This window comes from Sus scrofa, chromosome 6 (assembly GCF_054392235.1).
Source record: "Sus scrofa isolate SSC_HxYL_T2T_F1_AM1 chromosome 6, Sscrofa_HxYL_maternal_Yorkshire_Landrace_v2.0, whole genome shotgun sequence".
NCBI lineage: Eukaryota > Metazoa > Chordata > Mammalia > Artiodactyla > Suidae > Sus > Sus scrofa.
The window spans coordinates 77,555,472-77,570,083 of NC_139388.1; the positions used below are offsets into that span (position 1 = coordinate 77,555,472).

Here is a 14,612-nt window from a genome sequence, read left to right on the forward strand (position 1 = left end):
TCCCTCCCCCTCTCACAGCATCTCTTGGCTTCCTTTCCCACTCCAATTAAAACCAAAACCCCCTCCTTCCAGAGTTCCACTAGACTGACTGGCCCGCCACGGTCCCCCCCGCCCCCCTACCCCCGGTCTCCTTTCCTTTCTTACCATCCAGCCACAGCTTTTCACCTGTTTTTCAAGTGTGTGTTGCCCCAAGTTTATTCTCAGCTTCACAATTCGTTAGACCAGCTCTTTCCCTGGAGTTCATTCAGTCATTCAACAAATACTTAATGATGGAGTTCCCTGGTGGCTTAGTGGGTAAAAGATATGGCATTGTCATTGCTGCCACATGGGTTCGATCCCTGGCCCCAGAACTTCTGTATGCTATGGGTGCGGCCCAAATAAAAAAAAAAAAAAAAACAAATACTGAGTGCCTTCTCTGTGCCAGCATTATAGGCACTGTTGAGGTGGAATAGCATTTATTGAGCTTACGTTCTAGTGGGGTAGCCAATTAGTGATTACACTACAGTGGGTGAGTGTAGGGGGAAGAGGTACTGATTTCGATGGGGAGTCAGAAGGCCTCCCAGGAACGTGCCCTTTGGGCAGAGATCTGCAGGGGGTGCAGGAGCACTGACTGTCTTGAGAGTCTCCTTGTTTATCTGCTTGCTGTGAGCTTCCCACCCCAAATCCACAAGCGTGGAGACCTCGCCTGCTCCACACCCGTCTCCATGGCCCAGAAAAGGGCCCAGCACATGGCAGGTGTGGAGAGTATTCAGGGACAAAGAGGTGAACCTCAGGAAGGTCCCGTCTCCATCGTTGCTGCTGCCTTAACTTGCAGAGCCAAGAGCGCCTTTATAAGGCAGACCACACCTTCCTTCTAATCTGCCGCTTCCAGAAGCTGAGTCTAGAAGGGGACTCATTTGGGGAACTAGAGATGGTGGTCACTAAATAATTAGATGGGGGGCTTCTAACAGATGGGATTTCACAAGAGGAGGTGAGATGCCCAAGAAAGCCACTGCTTCTGAAAACCCAGGGTTATCATTTCAAGGGAAGGTGAGGATGGGGGCAAAGAGAAGGATGTTGGAACCCAGGAAAGGGGCGCTTTCCAGCCCACAGCTACCACGGAGGCACGAAAGGGCTTTGGGGGCCAATGAGCAGTCAAAGCACGTGGCTTTACATCTGCTCATGGACCAGGCCAATTTGGCAAATCATTTAACTTCTCACCTTATTAAAGGAAGTTATTCTGTCATTTGTTCAAACAGTTGGAAGACTTTATTCAAGACTATTGCCATGGGAATTCCCTTCGTGGCTCAGCAGTTAATGAACCCAACTAGGATCCTTGAGGACGCGGCTTTGATCCCTGGCCTCCCTCAGGGGGTTAAGGATCTGGCATTGCCGTGAGCTGTGGGGTAGTTCACAGACACGGCTCAGATTCGGTGTTGTGGTGGTGGTGGTGTAGGCCAGCAGCTGTGGCTCCAATTCAACCCCTAGCCTGGGAACCTCCATATGCGGCGAGTGTGGCCCTAAAAAGCAAAAAAAAAAAAAGAGGAGGAGAACACAGAGGTAGGGGATTCTTGCTAACCTGGCCTAAGAGGATTCTTGCTAAAGGCGGGTCAGGGACACCAACATCAAAGGGGTGAGGGATGGGGGATTTGATCAGATAGCAAGGGGTTGAGGGATTGTCTCTCAACTGACTTAGCGGGATTCTTGCTGAAACTGGACTCTGCCGCGATGGACACAGAAGCCCAAGGCCATGGCCTAGCGGGGAAGAGGGCTCAGAGGAGCTTCCCTGAGGTTGGGTCAAGGAGGGGCTTTGTCGACCTCACCTTCCTCATCTGATAAATGGGGACAAAATGCCTGCACAACCACCTTGGGGTAGAAAGGCAGCCTGGAGATCCCACGCACACTCAACACCACTGAACCAGTGGGGGGAACGGTGTTGTCGCGATGCTGTTCCTCCCGCCTCCAGCAGGCAGCAGTGCGCTTCTGCGTGAGTGGCCCGCTTTCCCGCCTCACTCTCTACATCCTGCTTTATTCTAACGACGTCCTGGGCACATTCAGCTGATGCGAAGAGGAGGAGGAGGGAGCTGATGGCGAAGGGAGTGCAGATTTAGGGGTCAATTCTGGAAAGACTCTGCAGACAGAGGGAGGAATGTAAGGGGCATGAGGGCAGATGGCAGTGCCCAGGCCATGTAGGCTGGTCCTTGTGCTAAAGGTTTCTGCCAATACCGTGACACAGTATTTGAAAGAAAACCTTTGCCTGCATGCGAGCTAGTTTCAAAGCAGAGAGAAAAAGTATTTATTGAAATGATAGCTTAATCTTCGGGAGAAAAGCAAATTTACGTATTCATTTAAATGATCACTTATTATTGTCTTTATTCTTTTTTTAAGTTTTGTTTTTGTTTTGTTGTTGCAGATTCGTTGTGTTTCTGCATGGTTTTTATGTTTTATTTTTTTGCCACACCCATGGCATAGGGAAGGTCCTGGGCCAGGGATCGAACCCACGCCACCGCAGCAACCTGAGCTACGGCAGTGACACCGCCAGATCCTTAACCTACTGAACCACTAGAGAACTTGCTTCAAGATAAACATAAGATGGGAGTTCCCGTCGTGGCGCAGTGGTTAACAAATCTGACTAGGAACCATGAGGTTTCGGGTTCGATCCCTGGCATTGTTCAGTGGGTTAACGATCCAGTGTTGCCATGAGCTGTGGTGTAGGTCGCTGACTTGGCTCGGATCCTGAGTTGCTGTGGCTGTGGTGTAGGCCGGTGGCTACAGCTCCAATTACACCCCTAGCCTGGGAACCTCCATATGCCTCGGGAGCAGCCCTTGAAAAGGCAAAAAGACAAAAATAAATAAATAAATAAACAAGACGAATAGAAATAGTCAGTGTAAAAACAAAACTCTAAGGAAAACTTAGATGAGTATCTACATAGTCTTTTTTTTTTTTTGATGTGGTTTTTTTTAAATTGTTTTTATTTACATAATCTTGAAGAAGGGTTTGTAAGACATCAGAGGAACAAAACAAACTTTCTAAGTTTGATTGGCTACAGAGCTCACCACTTATAAAAGAGAGGTGCAAATGCCAGTTAGGAAACAAACAAATAAAAAGCAATTGTAAAATCTCCTCCAAGGAATATATTCCCCTTTTTTTTTCTCTAAGGGCTGCATCTGCAGCATATGGAAGTTCCCAGCTGCAAGTCCAATCAGAGCTACAGCTGCTGGCTTACCCCACAGCCGCAGCCGCAGCAACACCGGATCTGAGCCTTGTCTTCTGCCTACACCACAGCTCACGGCAACGCCAGTGCTTTAACCCACTGAACAAGGTCAGGGGTCGAACCTACGTCCTCATGGATACTAGTTGCATTTGTTACCTCTGAGCCACAATGGGAACTCCCAAAGAATGTATATAGGCATAAAGAACACCTAAAAATTATTTTAAAAGATGAATATCGCAGAGAAAAATAGTCACAAGAGAAGACTCTTATTGGCCAGCAAACAGATGGAACAACTCGCTACCACAAATGAGAGAAGCATAAATAAACCAAAAAGATCAAAAACACTTACTCAAAGACTTATTTTATCTTATTCTGTTTTGCCTGAACCCATGGCATGCAGAAGTTCCCAGACCAGGGATCAAACCAATTCCACAGCAGTGGAACGCCAGACCCTTAACCTGCGGTGCCACTAGGAAACGCCCTCAAAAAGCTTTTACTCAAGAATCTTGAACTATGGCAATACAACAGTAACAGTGTGATTTAATGTTCCATCCAAATTCTAAAATATTTTAAAAGAAATGTCATCTCATACATGTTATGTAAACTAGAAGAATTTTTTTGAGAGTTGTTAGGCTTTAAAGCAAAGATAAAGTTGATTCATAATTAGCACTTTCATCCCAAAATGCATCTCTTCAGTTCGAATATGTGATCAATTATCGCATCATTTTCTTAGAGGTAGTAGCTTGTTAAAGAATAACACAGGTGCGCGTACAGACACGTGCGAATTCCAGAGCAAATAGGTGGCAGCCCTATCTGGAAACTTCCACTGGTTCTGACCCGTAGACTAGGGGAAGCTGGGTGTGGCAGGAAAAAGTGTTCGGTGCACAGGAGGATATGCCATTCCAGAACCGACTCTGTTATTGTAGGTTCATCACGGCGCTCATATAAAGAGTTGTGTGTGTTGACTGTGCCCACGCGTGTCGTAGAAAGAGAAAAAGGATAAGGAGAGCAAAGGCACCCATACATGATTTGAATTTCACCATTTGAGAGAAAAGGATGACAAATGCTGGCTGGAAACTCAGCAGCTGGGTACCTAGGACCTCTTCACCCTGGAAAGACTTCACCCCAAATAATGAGAGGGACAATTGAGCATCTCTTGGTAAAGATCAACTTTCCCATGGAGCAAAAAGAATGCCAGGGCGGTGAGACAAAAGACATGCCTCTTAATCACGAGTGTCATTCGTAAAATGCCCTTTGTCTCTGCAGAGCCATTTTAGTCCTTGGCTCTGTGAGGCACGAGTAGAAAAAACAAGAAGCAATTTTTACCAAGTTACGCTTTCAATGAACTGAACTTTCTATGGAAGGATTCATGCCAACTTCATTCAGGACTTGTTTTTTTTTTCTTTTTTTTAAGCGAGGGTGGTTTTGTTTTGCTTTTTAAAGTCAGAGGATGCCACAGAGAAAGTGATTTTGCCGAACGGCTCCAGAAAACAGTTTTTAAATGGTTGATTTGTTAACTGGAGTTCAACCCAGGAGGAGGGGCAGAGAAGACAATAGGATGCTTAGGGATTGTTTTTTTTTTTTTTTTTTTTTTCATTTTTTAAAGTGTAATGGAAGTATATTTGATTTGCAATGTTGTGATAATTTCTGCTGTACCACAAAGTGATTCAGTTACACATGGATGCTTAGTTTTTTATTCAAGGTTTCTTGCCTGGCGAAGGGATATTTTCCTCTCACACTTGATAAATACATTCAGCATCTGCCTAGACCACAAAGTCATAAATCTTTAGTGGGAGTCGATCACTACACCCACCCCCACCCCCACCCCCATCCCAGCAACCAACCAGGAGGGAAGGCAATTGGTTTGTCCGCACTGGGGGGTTCAGCTATTGCTAACGAGTGAAAGCCTTCTGCCCCCGCCACTCCAGATGAAAAATAAATGCATATGCTTGGGAGGCTGCTCCAAAGCCATTGATTGGCAACGCTGGATTAGGAGTCTCAATGCCAAGAGAAGGCTCATGGAACAATCGAGTTTACTCCAGGGGCTTCCTTTCTCTATGCATCAACAAAGAAGCTGTGATCAAATATTTATTATCTGTGCCTTAGGCTGAGCTGTCTAAGCATAGGGAGAAATAGGGAGTGTTAAGGCAAGGACCCCATTGCTCACAAAGAACTGCTCTTGGGCTCAGAGGTCTCCGAGCGCCCCCTCCTTGTTGCCCCCTCCTTGTGTATGCTTGCTTATTTTGCAATAGTTATTTAGTCACGGAATTTCCAGAGCCACTCTGAGTCTGGGGAGGGAACCCGTGACCAATGAGTCAGATGTGTCTTAACTCGTGAAAAGGGTTATTTGATGAGTTGAGACGGTGCTCTTCCTCAGTCATGATTAGCCCCGATCGTGGCGGTAGAGGGTGAAGAAGAGCCCACTTCTTGTTCTCACCCCCATCCTGGAATTCCACCTGCAATCCCACCCCACCCATTCCCTGCTCCTTTGGAAACCTTTCTCGTTGGCACAAGGGGCTCATTCATCCAGTGTGAATGGAGAAAAGCCAGGGCCAGGGGCTGTGAGGTCTCTCTTGAGCAGAGCTCTGGGTGCACTCGGAGTAAGCATTCTTGGTTTCTCGGCACCCTTAAGTATACTACTGACCCTCCCTGGGAGGCGATTACCCCAACTGGAAAAGAAGACGTGGAACTGTGTCCATCTGTGAGGTCCGTGGTCAGAGCCGGTGGTTCTCACCTTTCAAGCAGACCTCCACCTCAAATTGTAGTGGAGAGTGAGCTTGATTTTAAAAAGATGGAGACCCTGCGTTTGGACCTTCCAAGCTAATAGGTTTGGGACAGAGACTGCAAATCAGCATTTTTAGAAATCTGCCAGGTTCCTCTAATTTAGAATTTTTCTAGGTCTAAGGGATAGCCTCTTAACCCAAATGCATGGATTCGTTGTATGAAATGACACCAGGAAGAACTGGGTTCATTGTTGTAAAGGCGTGATGTACCTCCCACTCCTTCACGCCTCGGGGTGGGGTGGGGGGGATAACGGGAGGGGCTGGCTGCTTCACCTTTGTGTATTTCCCTCTTCCCTTATATTGCAGTGGAGACCAGCAGACTGCTGTCTGTGTGTAAAGCGGTTTGTGTTAAGCCAGAATGATGACCCCCCCCTCCTCGCCACCAAAGAAAAAAATAACCCAAAGAAATGGGGGAAAAATGATCTGATTGAAGCTGACCAGTTAGGTCCACCCTCATGAGTTCCAGCTTAAGGTCTGACTCGGCCTTTCTTTTTCAGCCAGCACGGTCCTGCCAGAAGATGGCGTGACTCCAGGTGTCGAAGGTAGTAGCAAGGCGTCCCCGGGTGTGGAAGATTACACACTGACCCCACGAACCCGTGAAGAGCCCTATGCAACCCCTCTGGTGAGTGTCCCAGGAAAAGCGGAATTTGTGGTCCCAGGCAGGGCTGTTTTGTGCCTGGCTTATTTCAGTATCCTCAAGCAGAGTGTCCCCAGGGTTCATCCACCTTGTCACAGGTGTAAGAATGTTTTTCCTTTTGAGGTTGAAGAGTATTCCACGGTATGGAGTTCCCGTCGTGGCTCAGTGGAAATGAACCTGACTAGCATCCATGAGGACGTGGGTTCAACCCCTGGCCTCCCTCAGTGGGTGGAGGATCTGGCATTGCCGTGCGCTGTGGGGTAGGTTGCAGACACAGCTCAGCTCTGGCATGGCTGTGGCTGTGACATAGGCTGGTGGCTACAGCTCCAATTGGACCCCTAGCCTGGGAACCTCCATATGCCGTGGGTGCGGCCCTAAAATAAAAGACTGAAAAAAGAAGTATAATCCATTGTGTGTATAGATCCCGTTTTCTTCATCCAGTCGTCTGTCAAGGGACATTTTGGATTAATTCCAGCTCTTGGCTTATTGTGACTAGTGCTGCTATGAACATGGAAGTGCAAATATTTTTTAATTCTTTGGGGGTATATACCCCAAAGTGGGCTTGGTGGATCACATGCGAGTTCTATGTTTAATTTTTCTAAGGACCTTCATCCTGATTTCCATAGTGATTGCAACCATTCTACACCCCCACCAGCAGTGCACAATGCTTGCGGCTTCTCCACATCCTCGCCAATTTGTTAGTTTCTGTTCTCTGAGAGCAGCCATGCTAACAGGTGGGAGGGGATCATTTCCTCGTGGTTCTGATTTGCTTTTCTCTAATGACTCGTGACACGGAGTTCTTTCAAATGTTTGTTGGCCATTGTGTACCCTAGTTGGAGATATGTCTACTCAAGTCCTTTCACCCATTGTTGTTATGGTTTTGTTTTTGCTTTTGTTTTTGTTTTGCTTGTGCCTGCAGCATGCAGAAGTTCCTGGGCCAGGGATCCAGCCAGAGCCCGAACCACTGCAGTGACAACACCAGATCGTTAATCCATTGTGCCACAAGGGAGCTCCTTCTTGCTCATTTTAAATATCACGTTATTTGAGTTTCTTGCTATTGCTATTCTTTACACTTTTATCAGATGAATGATTTGCAAATATTTTCTCCCATTCCGTAGGTTGCCTTTCCACTCTGTTCTGTCTTTTGATGCACCACATTTTTAAGTTTGATGTAGTTCCATTGATCCATTTCTGGGTTTTTTTTTTTTTTTTTGCCTGTGCTCACTAGCACATTTGTTGAATGCTACGTTGGCATAAACTTTGGAGTCAACCATTTCTAAAGTCTTGTTCTGTGGCTTCTTGATTATGCGAGTCTGAACATATTATCTGATCTTTCTAAGCTTTGTTCATTCTATAGGGCTAATAATAGAATTTACTTCTTGCGGTTTTTTGTGGTGTAAATGAGAAGGTATTTAAAAGTCCTGGCATATTGTCAGTTCTTGGTAAAAGGCTATCTATGACTCTAATTCGGGAAGGGGGGAAGGAGGGCATTAAAAATAATACAACGTAATATGTGCCAAATAAATGTCACAGGGGAGATTTGCCATTCAAGGTCAAGGGAGAGAAGGAGTTAATGCCAATGACCTAAAACTTTCTGAAGAGTTAAGGCCTTAGGAAGTCAGCATGCTGAAAAACAGGTGGCATCTCTTTCTGGAGTAGACGTGATTTTTATCCTGTCGCCACTCTTGTTGTGTCTTTATGTTTGGTCTCTTGTTTCCACTTTAAACTTATACCATCATATAGTTTATACATTTATGCCACCGAAGTCCTTTTCTGATATGACAAGACATATTTTTTTAAAGCATGAGGTTTTATTTCTGCTGTGTCTCATTTGCATCTCCAATAGGTGCCAACGAGAACAAAGGGCACAACAGGCAGTCCCACAGAGGATGTGTTTACTGTAGGAAGCACAACGCACAGCCACAAAGGAAGCCAGAGCACCACGACCCAGAATGTGGTGACCAGTCAGTCCCACGGTAAGAAGACCCGTAGCCCCACTAGGGGGTTGATCTGCTTTTACCTAATCAGGGCATGCCGAAAAAAATCCATGAACAAGTAGAAGAATCAAGTAGGGCACATACTGGGATGCAAGCCCTAATTTTGAACCACATTTTATGTGGTGGGTTCAGAATTTGTATTTATTGGGTTGCGAAATCGAATCCAACTTGTTGGGTTGCAGAACACAGCTTTCTACCTTGAATGGCAGCTAGGAATAATGCCCCCATAAGGGTATACTTAGTAGCTACTGGTGTCATGTCGCTGACCCTAAGCTGACAAATGCTACGCTAAGAACTTTGTGTTGATACCCAAGAGCAGAAAACTCAGCCAACCTACTATGCAAATCTTAATAGATTCCACATTAACCTTTACCATCTTATGTTGGGTTCATGTCTATACACATGAAGCAAGAATCTATTTTAAACTATTCTTACCAGGATTGGGGGTGGTTCTTGTGATGCACCTGCAGCAACGTGAATGGAACAACTTGAAGAAAAGGTTTGGAGGACAACTTTGGGTCTTCATCATTATTATAAAGTGGAGGCCATCACTGATAAGCATGAGGAAAGTTCTCTGCTGTTACAACTTAGCAAGCGAGAGAGACAGCTTCCTGTTTCCAGGGCTTTTTTCTTTTTTTGCTTTTTAGGGTCACACTGCAGCATATGGACGTTCCCAGGCCAGGGGTCGAATCGGAGCTGCAGCTGCCAGCCTGCGACCTACGTCACAGCTCATGGCAACATCTGATCCTTAACCTGCTGAGCAAGGCCAGTGGGATACTAGTAGGGTTCGTTATGGCTGAGCCACAACGGGAAGTCCTCCAGAGCTTTCTTAAAAGAAATTCAATTTAAAAAAAAATAATAATAATGCCTTCTTTTGTAATAGAAAGGGATGAAAGAGAAAAGAAACTAATCCTCCAATAAAGGTAATGAGGGCTTGCTCCCTTGAGCAGCTTTTCTATAATCATTTTATCTAGGTAGGTGTTTCCATCTTTAAATAAATGTAAACATAAGATCCACCCCTAAGGCAGTGACTCCTGAAACCAGTGGCACATCTAAACACATAGGAAGTTATTTTTCATTTTTCAACATTTCTAAACACATAGGAAGTTATTTTTCATTTTTCAACATTTTTCATGTCCAGACCCAGGCACCAATCCAGTTTTAAACACTCTGCAGCACTTCTCTAGATTTAAAAGATGCTTTCTATCTGCACACCTTTGTTCAGATCACCTTATGTACAATAGCTAAAACGGGGAAGCAAACCAGCTGTCCGTGGACAGGTGATGGGATAAACAAAAGGTAGTGTGTACATACAGTGGAATATTATTCAGCCTTTAAAAGGAAGAAGATTCTCACGCATGTTCCAACATGGATGAACCTTGAGGACAACATGGAACAGACCTGACACCAAAAGACAAGCACGGTGTGATTCCACTTAGATGAGATACATAGTCAAAATCACAGCTACAAAAAGTAGAATGGTCGTTGCCAGGGCTGCGGGCAGGAGGGAGGGTGGGGAGTTATTATTCAGTGGGTACAGAGGGTCCGTTTTGCAAGATGAAAAAGAGTTCTGGGAACTCTTGGTGGTGATGGTTGCACAAGAGTGTGACTGTACTTAATACCGTCGAATGATCGCATTGTTTATCCAGTCATCTGTCCATGGACAGCTGGTTTGCTTCCATGTTTTAGCTATTGCACATAATGCTTAAAAACGCCGAAGGCGGCAAATTTTATGTTGTATGTATTTTGCCACTATAACAAAAAAAAAACAAAGTTTTATAAAGGGCTTTGAAAATAAAGCCTAAAGCCTACTCCAAGATGCTCAAGAAATGATTAACATTAAACATCAGGAAAAAAAAATATAGCGCCAAGCAAGGAAAGAATAATCAATATACCTGGTCATTGGAAAGCATTTCAAAATTTTGGAGATACATGGGTCACTTGTAACAGGAGCCCACAGCTAATTAGAAGCAGAAAACGGAGCGTTCCAAGTGGAGTATCTTTTTAAATATCTCACCAGGACACACTTCCTATTCCTTAAAAAATTCTCAGTTGCCTGGAAAATACGCCCAGTGACTCTCTTGTCCTGTCCCCTGACCCACCCATTCCCCAAAACTATGACTTATGATGGCACATTCCCACTTCACACATCAGAGTTCCAAGAAATTGTCATATGAAAGTTTAGATGTCATTATAAGCACTTGGTTTTTTAAGAGGTAATTTTCTTAGGGCAGCAGATGTCTTTCCCATGAAACGGCCAAGTTTGATGATGTCCACACATATGACACCCTTGCGTGATCACAGTCAGTGTCGCTGGGAGGGAGCTGGGAGCTTACGATGAATAAGCTCACATTTGGTAATGAATCTTCCACACGCTTTATTTTTGGTCCTAGGTTTTCCGACAGATGGTGTCACTGATGGTAGGCACAGTGTGTTCTGAGCCCAGTATGCAGCCACGATGTTGGGACATGATAAGCAAAAGACATGGCCTGTCTGTACTGGTGGTTGGCAGCCAGGTGTGACATTTAGGAAGTTGATTTGGCAACACCTTTGTTCAGGGCAGGCCTCAACCCCAGCAGTCCCCCAGCTGCCTTTTTGTAGGGATGGTACCATCAGCTTGAGCTCCGTGTAAATGCTCTAGGGCCATGAGTTCAAGGACCCGACCCTGGGGCCACCTTGCAAAGGTGTCTTTTTTTGGAAGAAGGTCTTGGTGCAAAGTGGATGGCTTCTTTCCAACTCAACCGTTAGAAAAAGCGAGCATCTTATAAATGAGGGTTGGCTGGTTTCACCTTTGATGAGGGATAGGATTGGCTCTCTCTGTGGCATTTTGCAAATTGTGCACTAAGGTTCTAGGAAGGGGCCTGATTGAATCATCCCTCCCTGTTGTCTCTTCAATCAAAGCCTCTAGAGTTTTTCTTCATCAGTAAACTAAACAACTATTCCTCCAGAAGAATAAAGGACTCAGCGTACAAAGAGGTTGGTGGGAGAAACAAAACAAAAGACTATTAATTTTTTTTTTTTTTTTTGTCTTTTTAGGGCTGCACCCGAGGCATATGGAGGTTCCCAGGCTAGGGGTCTAATCGGAGCTGTTGCTGCTGGCCTTCACCACAGCCACAGCAACGCCAGATCCAAGCCACATCTGTGACCTACACCACAGCTCACGGCAACGCCGGATCCTGAACCCACTGAGCAAGGCCAGGGACCTGCAACCTCATGGTTCCTAGTCAGATTCATTTCTGCTGTGCCACAACAGGAACTCCACCTTTTACTTTTGAATAGAGATTGTGTAAAATGATCTGAAAGAAACACAGAATTTTATTTCCTTACAAGAAGGTACTCATAATCAGACAACTTAGACCCACATGACAGGGAAATGAGAATATTCACCTGGTAACTACTGGGTTAGGTTTAGCTGCAGGTGGATCGCCTCTACAATAGCCGTGTTCTAAAGACAAAGAATGTGTTCTCATTAAATGTTTGTGCCCTGTCAGATCTGAATTTTGCTAGATAAGAAAAGGGAATTGAGGAGTTCCCGTCGTGGCGCAGTGGTTAACGAATCCGACTAGGAACCATGAGGTTGTAGGTTCAATCCCTGGCCTTGCTCAGTGGGTTAAGGATCCGGTGTTGCCGTGAGCTGTGATGTAGGTTGCAGACGCGGCTCGGATGCCGAGTTGCTGTGGCTGTGGCTGTGGCGTAGGCTGGCGGCTACAGCTCCGGTTGGACCCCTAGCCTGGGAACCTCCATATGCCGCAGGAGCGGCCCAAGAAATGGCAAAAAGAAAAAAAAAAATAGAAAAGGGAATTGAGGAGCTCCCACTGTGGCGCAGTGGAAATGAATCCAGCTCGTAACCAAGAGGTTGCAGGTTTGATCCCTGGCCTCCCTCAGTGGGTTAAGGATCTGGCGTTGCCATGAACTGTGGTGTAGGTCACAGACGCGGCTCGGATCCTGTGTTGCTGTGGCGGTGGTGTAGGCCGGCAGCTGCAACTCTGATTCAACCCCTAGCCTGGGAACTTCCATATGCCAAGGGTGCAGCCCTTTAAAAAAGAAAGAGAGAAAGAAAGGGAATTGATATCACGAGACAAGTCAGTCTTGACCACAATTTCCAAAATATTTTGCTCTCCAAGTGGAATTTCTTCAAAATAGACCTCATCACAGTGGCGACTTTTCCATGATCTTGACATTGACCAAAAATCCAACCACCTTGGATTTTTTCATTACCCTAACCTCAGAAATTAGTGACCATGTATTTAAGATCTCTGTGGGTCAGTTTCCTTGCCGCTGCTCTCTAAAATGGGTGAGAAAAAAAAGTAACGTCCACAAAAGAACGTAGGTGTGAAGAAGCACTCATAAATTCAATAATAATAGTTGTGAAGACGGGATCGTGTCAGAGCTTGCTTAAAAAAATCCCCTGATCCCATTTATTTCAGAAATTATCCACTTTGCTTGTGTTTTGCTCCCTTCCATTTAGGGTAAATTCATCTTCTGCCAATTGTTAAATTATAGTTATTAAATCCTAATAATTCTATATCATTGCATCTCTCTCTTTATAGATAAAGGAGATGAAGAGAAATCAAAAACAGTTACGAAAGGTGGGTTAGACTTTGGTACCAAGATATTCTTACTGGAGTTTTTTTAAAGAAAGTTTTATTTGAATTTAACCTTTGTGATGAATTATGTTCTCTCCTGGATCGTAGTCAACAGGGGCAGAATACAAAACCTAAAGAGAACAAGTTTCCAACCTAAAGAGAGAAAAGGGAATATAGCCTGTATTTGAAAAGAAGCAAATCACAAATGAGTCTCTTCACTTAATGACAGCTATGGAGAATGGTGTCATACCTTAGCTTATTCCTACCAAGAATGAAAATAGGGGCTAATTTAAAAGCTCTATGTACACAAATGTTACCCAGTAATTAACAGTGAAGCCACCTCGGAGGAGTGGTATGCCTGACAGATCCTGAGACCCAGAAGTCTTTCCATTCGCAAAAATGAGATTAGAATAACCCAGAGTTTCTCCTCTCAGTCAGCTCCCACTGGATACAGAAGAGACAGCGTGGAACACCGTTTGCTCCCGACAGTGGGCCGGGGGCTTTGTTTATCGAAGGTGTATTGTTTACCTAGGGTTCATGTTTTTTTTTTTTTTTTCTCCCTCTTATTCAGATGGCTTGGGGACGGTGACCCTAGTTGGAATCACAGTTGGGGTCTTACTAGCCATTGGATTCATTGGTGGAATCATCGTCGTGCTTGTGCGAAAAATGTCAGGAAGATACTCGTAAGTAGGGACCTTGCCCTTGTGTGATGGGTAAATGAAGGCAGGCATCTCCACCCTGAAACTATTAGAAGCCTCTACATAAGGGTCGTGTTCAGAAGCCACCAACCTCCTCCGTAAGCACTTCAGCTGAAGTTCCCCCAGAAGAACAGGTGTCTTCTTGGACCTTACAAGTTTCCAAGAAAAGGAAGAGCCAGAGAGGCTTCTTTAGTTGACTTCCAATGACACCTGACCAAATTCGACCTCTTGTCTTTATTTGCCAACTAAGTGAACTTGAAAGAAAACCCAAATCAGATTTTAACTTAATACCCCATCACTCCACTCCCAGTCATCCGAGGTAGGTGGTTTTCAGAAAAGCTTACATGGCAGAGCCAGGGCCCCCTTCCAGTGAGGAATACTATGGGGGTCTGTCCCCTGATTCCTGCCCTGCATGTGCCCACACATGGCAGTGTACTCCTGGCATGGATTGTTGATAAGGGGAAGGAATACTTTTTATTAAAATTCCTTAAGAATTTGGACTATGTGAATTCACAGCCAGAGGAAAACATTTTCTTATCTCTGTTGGGGAAATGGTATATGACTGGGTGGGGAGAGGACAGATGCTGTACAGCTGGAGGTCAAGGGCTATGACTGACCGTTCAGGCGCAGGCTTAGGTAGGTATCTGGAAATGCCTGGGAGTCTGACCCTGGGTGTGAGGACCAGGCCTGGAGGAAGGATGAGCAGGGAGAGAAGAG

The 14,612-nt window shown here is 45.2% G+C and overlaps 1 protein-coding gene across 2 annotated transcripts in view; it reads left to right on the top strand.

Moving 5' to 3' along the window:
• The window catches only part of PDPN (podoplanin), a 30,976-nt gene that overhangs the window by 14,522 nt on the left and 1,842 nt on the right, over positions 1 to 14,612 (top strand). Inside the window, exons 2-5 of one of the 2 annotated variants that reach the window (XM_005665017.4) lie at positions 6,475 to 6,599; positions 8,461 to 8,590; positions 13,162 to 13,200; positions 13,769 to 13,880. In XM_005665017.4, the coding sequence (XP_005665074.2) occupies positions 6,475 to 6,599; positions 8,461 to 8,590; positions 13,162 to 13,200; positions 13,769 to 13,880 (406 nt within the window). The remainder of the gene's footprint in view (positions 1 to 6,474; positions 6,600 to 8,460; positions 8,591 to 13,161; positions 13,201 to 13,768; positions 13,881 to 14,612) is intronic. The other variant, XM_084958949.1, reaches the window with a different exon arrangement.